Source organism: Phaseolus vulgaris, chromosome 3 (genome assembly GCF_000499845.2).
Source record: "Phaseolus vulgaris cultivar G19833 chromosome 3, P. vulgaris v2.0, whole genome shotgun sequence".
NCBI classification, from domain to species: Eukaryota; Viridiplantae; Streptophyta; class Magnoliopsida; order Fabales; family Fabaceae; genus Phaseolus; species Phaseolus vulgaris.
Genome location: NC_023757.2, coordinates 43,394,251 through 43,401,406, shown reverse-complemented (window position 1 = coordinate 43,401,406; position 7,156 = coordinate 43,394,251). Strand labels below are relative to the sequence as shown.

The window sequence follows — 7,156 nt, the reverse complement described above, 5'->3', positions numbered from 1 at the left end:
CGAATTACGTAATCTAAAAGTGATAATTTTTTACTTTCGGATTATGTAATCTGGAAGTGATAATTTTTGAATTTCTAATTACGTAATTTCGGTGTAAATCATTGCTTCTATTTTAATCTTTTTACTGAAGAGTAATTTTGGGGATTTTGAAATTTATGGAGGTGGTTGAAGAAGGGATGGAGGTGCAGGAAGAAACAGTCTAAGTGTAAATATGTGAAGTGGGCTTGGGGTTTGGGCCTCACATGTGTCCATGGCCTCCCACTGTTGGGCTTTTCACTGTAGTTTGCATGAAAAGTTTGTGATGGGGACAGGTATTTGTGGAAACCGGAGTACGAAATGAAATACTTTTAGCACAAAAAATCTTCCAGAAATCGAAAATTATGGGTTTAGTGTATAATATTTAAAAAATATATTATTTAAAAAACTTATAGAAGCTGAAATATAATTAAAAGATTTGTAAGTAAAGAAACAAAAATGGACTTTTGATAGGAAATGTGAAGGTTGAATAGAATTAATGAATGATAGTAATGTTGTGTCCCAAACGGCAGCGTTGGTCAACAAAGCGCCACTGATGTCTCCAAAGAACTTTTCTCTGTCTGTGTTTCTTGGTCAACTGGCTCAACTCCCAACAATTTTCCATCTCATTTGTCTGTGTTTTATGACTCCATTTATTCTCCACCTTCCTTTCTCTTCATTCAACCTAAGGATCATCACAATCTCTACTTTCACCAATGCAGTATTACCAAATGCTTCACTCACCACCCTCTTTTCTTGATCCCCTCAAGGCACTTCAGGCTGACATCCAACATGCCAATGTGCTGTGAGTTCTCTTTCTCTCTTTCGTATTTCTTGCTTTGGTTGTATCACTTTTTGAACTAATGCAATTCATATTCTGTAAGATATGTGCACCTTTAACACGCCTCCTAAGTAGTATTTTCACAATTTGGATTCTCAAACTCAATTTCTGTAAATTTCTCATTAGGATACAACCAAAATAGTTACTAATTGACTTAAACTTAAATTTAAATTCTCTGTTTTAAACTGTGTTTAGTAATTGTCGTTGAACTTATTTGGTAATCCCCAGTTCAGTAATGCAAATATCACACTCTTTAGTGCAACATTTACTTCTCATACTCTATCCACACGAATTGACTTTTGAGTTTGAGTTAAAATCTAACCAAAAGTTCTAAGGTGATCTTAAAATCATTCTTGTGACTAACAAGATAAGGAAGAAGAAGTTCAGTAACCCTGGCATTGTATCCATTTAATCATTTTAGATGAATTTACTTGCATGCTAATGATATATGGAGCAGGGACCTAAGCAAACTTGTACATTTATGATTATTTGCAGGGCAGCTTCCATTCCAAGGGGGAAGGGCGAGGATTACCTTCAAATGAAGTTAGTATACAGTAAACTGGCACCAATTTTTCTGTTTTTATTTCAATGGCTGGATTACTCATGCTCGTGTTGCTCGTGTCTACCTTCTAGTCATTTAAATCTTTTCCGAGTAGTTATGTATAAGGTTACTTTCTCTCCCTTTCTTTTTTTTCTACGCTGAACTGTTGGCTTCTTTCAATTTTCTCATTTTTATTGATCTGTTGTTTTTTTGTTTTTAGGTGCACACTAATGGAAAATCAGATATGTATTCTAGTGGGAGGAAAGCAGCCATAAGGGAGTTCTTCAGTAAATACTGAGTACTTACTCTGTTCTTGATGACTTATTTCATATATAATTCTCATACGATGATGTCCTGAAATTGTTAAGTGCATGACTTAAAAGTTGACAAATTTAGATTTGGAGTATTTTGTATTTTGTAGACTGAGTATATATAACGAAGTTTTTTATTTTTTATCAGCAAACATATACAAGGAAACTTGTTTGTGCTTTTATGAAAACTTGATGTCAGACATAAGTTTGTGAACATGTAAGGACAAGACAACCAAATCTGTCACAAAATTGGGTTCATTTTTCTTGAAGTGCTTTTAGTATTGTTCTCTCAGAATATAAGTTTTACCTCAACACTTCATTTGTAATAAAAATTTGCAATAAGTTAAACCAAATTTCTGATTAATATTAAAAGTGCTCTCCATTTTTGTACTTAAGTTTCATTCATTGATCTAAAAATGCAGGTGTTATATTACCTTCACTCCAGCGCCTGCATGATGATTCAGTAGAAGCTAACATTGCTAAAGAAAATGATCACAACATTGAGATGATAAGCAATAGGAGTAAGGAGTATAAGAGGAAGGGTTCAGATTTGGACTTGGAGAGAGAGCATGAGTGTGGCATTTGCTTAGAGTCTACCACCAAAATACTTTATGTGAATTAAAATTCTAAATCACTTGATTGAAAACACTATGAGCTAATCAATGCTGTCAAATATAAATAGAATTGTATTGGTTTACATATATCCTTTTGGATTATTATTATTAAGACCGTATGCTTAGGTTGGTATTAAATGTTGTGGAAAGTTGGTAGGAGTATCTGGTTTGGTTTCATATGCTCATTTTCAACTATATATATTTCTTTCCTAAAGACAGGGAAGGAAGGAGAGGTACTGTCCAGAACCATCAGCATGTGCTAATTACTGTTAATCATAGTCTGCAGACATGAAGCAGACTTGGAAGGATTCCAGCTGAATTGCATGAATTGAGTAGTATGTGTGGGCCATTAATAGTATTCTAGTTTCTTCCATCTTTAATTCCTTTCACCACTTTCAAGGGGCCTACCCTCATTAATTTGGAAGAGGGAATGCCATCAAAATTGGATTCATTTTTCTTAGACCAGTAGAAGTTTCCACTTTCATGTTATTACTACTTAATTTTTTATTTTTTTTATAAAAGTGGGGTAATTTTTTCTTTGTTTCTTATTGAAACGAGGTTATATTTTTTAGAAAATTACATTTATGAAAAAATGTGATAAACATAACACAATTTAGAATTGTGAAGAAGTCGTATTAAGTATCAAGAAGATGAAGTTGTGTCAAAACAATATGATTTCAATTTAAACTTAGTCGTGTATATATTTTTAATTTTTCTAAAAACAACTTCTTTTCAATAAGAAAGCAAAAATAAAAATTTGGCCAATAATTTTAAAATTAATCTATTGAACAAAATATTATTTTTTATTTATTTATTGTTCTCGCTGAGACGAGATCAGTCGGATAGAATATTAAATTTTGTGTATATAGTAAATGTAGTGTTAAATATGAGTTGAGTTTACTCCTTGTGGGAGTGGTCATCTATTTATAAGTCTTCATGGACTTGGCCCTTTAACACTAGTTTCTCCAATTTTAATGTGGCATATCATAGTATTATTTCACAAAAATATGAATATCCTTTGTATAAATTGGAGCATTTATGTAATATAGGGATATTGTGTAAATAATTCAGAGCATTTATGTAATATAATCATGGATGTTATGTAAATAATTCAGAACATTTATGTAATATAATCAACAATATTGTGTAAATAAAATCACGTTAATTGTGTGATAAGATTGATTCCCAAAATATATTTATTCAAATTAATGCTATTAGAATGATGATAATTCTATGGGGGTTCATCAATGACAATTCCAGAAATCTTGGTTAATTTTATCCCATCATGAACCATCTTGTGGTTGGAACGAGACACTTATAATTTGTTACATGATTGTCGATAATATCCACCCGACCACTTAATTCTTTTTTCCCTACTTAAATTTAATTTTTCACACTACTAGATTGATGGTTGAGAAAATAATTACATATTTCTCCATTTTTAAACATAAGAAATCAAGACATTAACAAAATTGATTAATTTAATTTAAAATATTGATTTAATTTATAATTATAATGTTTTTTTCTAAATTTATCTTTAAATAATTAATATATAACAGTAGAGTTTTAATTTTTAAAATTAAACTCTTCAATAAAAGACAATTTATAACATGTATTATTTGTGAACTAAAACAATTGAGAATATTTTTATAAAAAAAAATAATTATGTAATGGATTATTGAAAAATATTATAAAAATAAACAAGAAAACTTTAAATCAAAATTTTATATTTATATTTAAAAGTTATGAATAAAGTACTATATCTCATATTACAGGGAAAAACTAGTTGTCCTTACTTTTTTTAAACAAAAAAGAGACTATTATCTAATTTCCCCCTTATTCCCAACCTCAATTCTTTATTTTTAGGAGATTAAGGCATTTATACATATAAGAAAAAAAATAAACTAATCTAAACCAGCACAATTTGAAACCAAATTGATGACAGACACAGAAGATATAATACAAATACAGCATAACATATACTCCTTTGAACTTCTCATATATGATGCAGCAGTGAACACAAGTTCTGGTAAAACAGATAAAACCTAATTCTCTCACTCATAGTTACATAATGAGATGCATTAAAGCATTTAGGACAAGCAAATTCCAAACATTATTCTTGGGTGAAGCATTCACCCTGCCTTCTCTTTTTGTGCCAATAAAAAATTAAACGGAGGTTGGGTGAAGTTTCCTTGCAGAAACATGCTAGAAATAACTTTATACATGGCCTCAGTGAGGTGAACACCATCCCAATTGATGTACTGAGAAGGGTTTGTGCAGGCAGTGGCGTTAGGTGTGCCACACGTGCCAAACACACTGAAGTTGTAAGGTGGTTCTCCTGATCCACAACAAACATTGAAGACTTCTTTGAATCCATACTTGGTTGGATTCTTCATGATAGTGCGGTAGGCATTGAAGTAATCTGCATAAAGTATGACGGCTTGGGGGTACTGTTTCCTGAATTCCTGTAATTTGTTTTGGAGGACAAGGTTGTGGTAGTTGCTTTGGTTGTTCACACTTTTCACACATCCAATCTCATCCCTATCATCAGGAGGAGCCAGATACATGGACAATGTCAAACACCCACTTAGAGGTAAACCCTGCACAACTAGGTATTTGGCACCCTTCTCTAGCAATGCCTGCAAAACAACGATTCAAAATAAGGAATTATAATGAAATTGAAATAAACAAAATTTCAATGCTGTTCTATACATTTTTCTTACGTGTCTTCTCTTATTGTTACAATTCCATTCAAGACATGATACTAAGGGTAAATTCCTCCTCCAATGCTGGTGATTTGTATTTTGGTTTATTGTGAAAGACTGATATCATTTTAAATCCAATTTCCATTGGTTGGTGATTTTACTTCAATAATTCAGAATACAATATAGATCAACATCATAGATTATGAAGACAAAAAACCAGAAAACAAAACCAAAACCACTTAAAGGATTGTAATTTATTACCTGTAAGGCTCCTGAGACACTGCTGATTGCAAGCTTTCTTATGGTGTCATCTGGGACAGTAGATCCCAAAGTGTAGGCATAGTCGTTGACACCAATCTCGCCAAACCAAAAGAGAGTATCATCAAAGTCTTTGCACTTTGATTCTTCACATTCCTGGCTTTCGAGGTACCTGTTGAACCATATCATCTGAGTTTGGATGGACTGAGGAGTGATGTCAAGGGAGAGGTTGTTCTTGACAAAGAACAAGTGGTTTATGGCGGTAGAACCAGCAACAGCAAAGTTAACACCGTAAGTGTCGTTGCCTTTGCTGTGACGATAAGGCGGCAAGTAAGGGAGAGAAAGATCTTCAGCCACAAAGTCAATCACAAGCCTTCCATCTGAGTACCTGTTGGTGGAGTGGTTGAAGAAAGTGATGCCGTAGGGAGAGTTTGAGACATGGCCAAAGCCACTTGGACCTTCAGCGTTCTTGGTGTTGCCTGTGTCAGTAAAAGAGTCCCCAAAGGCATAAACCTTCTTAAAGGGTCTTGTCCTTCCTTCCACAGATGATGCTGCTGCAGAAGCAACTGACAGAATGGAGGACAGTGTGCAGATGGTAATGAGGAGGATGGTAGAAGAAGACATGGATGTCACACAAGAAGCCATTTCAAAAGGGTACCTTAATTACCCCAAGTGTAGTTGCCGCTTTGCTAGAGTTCATTCATCTTATATATATAACACTTTCATTACTTTAACTTTAATATTCAACATTTTTTTTGAAATATATATATAAATTGACTCTAATTTAGTATCTTCCTAAAGCGAAAGCACAAAAAAGAATTTTTTTTAAAAAATAAAATTAAATAATTTTTTTTATAAGAATCAATTCAGATTATCTCACATTATTTTTTGTATAAAAATACTTTGGATTATGACTTAATTTTATTGAAAGATATAAAGTATAGGCACAATCGTATTTTAAATTAGTGTAGTGCATTAAGATTCAAAATTCAATTTAAATATGTTTCAGGGAGGATTTTAGAACAGTAAATAAATAAAATGATATATTTAATGCAAGATAAACTATGTATTTTTAATGGTATTTAAGTTGTAAATTGATATATAGATCGCTTACAATTGAAGCTAAAAGTAAAAATTCCAAGTTAAAGTTAAGATTAATTATTCAATAAATTTATTATTTAGAGTAAATTTTCTCGAAAACTATGATTTCAGATTTGATGTTTTTTAACGAAAATACTAAAAACTCAAACTCAAAACTATTAATTAAGTTTAAAAAAACTTTATATTAATTGATAAGTACATTAATGATTTAGATTAAATCCTTTCTTGTTTAAAACTAAAAATAAATAATTTTTTTTAAATTTTTTCATTAAATAATCGATTTTAATATTTATTTTCTTAAAGTTCTATTTACACAACTTTTTCTAAAAAGAACAAAAATCAAAGATAACTCCGATTAAATAAAATAATAATTCCTGAAAATATTTCATTAGAAAAATAAAAATTCTTCCAAAAAATAAAAAATTTAAAAATAAGGAAGAATTATTTTTTAAAAGTAAAATGTAGGAAATAAGAAAGCCATAGTCGTATTTTGAAGACTATATTTGTTCCTGAATTGACTTTGGCCCCTATTGTTATGATTCTCATGCACCGTCCTGACGTGTAGATCCAGTGTCCCTCTTACCATTAATATTTCTGCTTAGAGGTAGCTGGGAACCTACTACTCTTCACCACGCATTATTTTCTTCTATTTTATTGAACAATTTTTTGAGACATTTAAATAGTCAAAAATAAAAAACTTTATTTAATAACAGATATAAAATTTTACTGACAAGCAATAATTTGAGAAATATTGGTTCAAAAATAATAAA

The 7,156-nt window shown here is 31.2% G+C and overlaps 2 protein-coding genes across 2 annotated transcripts; one reads left to right on the top strand and one right to left on the bottom strand.

Moving 5' to 3' along the window:
- The first annotated feature begins 459 nt into the window (after positions 1-459).
- Positions 460-2,782, top strand: LOC137805940 (E3 ubiquitin-protein ligase AIRP2-like). The gene is made up of 4 exons (XM_068605817.1): positions 460-820; positions 1,352-1,523; positions 1,618-1,684; positions 2,131-2,782. Exons 1-4 carry the CDS (start codon positions 732-734, stop codon positions 2,328-2,330), a joined length of 528 nt encoding a protein of 175 aa, XP_068461918.1. The 5' UTR covers positions 460-731; the 3' UTR covers positions 2,331-2,782.
- A 1,497-nt stretch (positions 2,783-4,279) lies between these two features.
- LOC137807944 (GDSL esterase/lipase At3g48460) lies at positions 4,280-5,993 on the bottom strand. The gene is made up of 2 exons (XM_068608810.1): positions 5,289-5,993; positions 4,280-4,961 (listed from the first exon to the last, which is right to left on the bottom strand). Exons 1-2 carry the CDS (start codon positions 5,928-5,930, stop codon positions 4,455-4,457), a joined length of 1,149 nt encoding a protein of 382 aa, XP_068464911.1. The 5' UTR covers positions 5,931-5,993; the 3' UTR covers positions 4,280-4,454.
- Positions 5,994-7,156: the final 1,163 nt, after the last annotated feature.

Bases quoted from the DNA above. Each gene is read 5' to 3' on its own strand.
- LOC137805940 (XM_068605817.1), top strand. From the start codon at position 732: ATGCAGTATTACCAAATGCTTCACTCACCACCCTCTTTTCTTGATCCC. The intron at 821-1,351 runs GTGAGTTCTCTT...GATTATTTGCAG, and splicing joins ATCCAACATGCCAATGTGCT to GGCAGCTTCCATTCCAAGGG. The intron at 1,685-2,130 runs GTAAATACTGAG...CTAAAAATGCAG, and splicing joins AGCCATAAGGGAGTTCTTCA to GTGTTATATTACCTTCACTC.
- LOC137807944 (XM_068608810.1), bottom strand. From the start codon at position 5,930: ATGGCTTCTTGTGTGACATCCATGTCTTCTTCTACCATCCTCCTCATT. The intron at 4,962-5,288 runs GTAATAAATTAC...GTTGTTTTGCAG, and splicing joins GTGTCTCAGGAGCCTTACAG to GCATTGCTAGAGAAGGGTGC.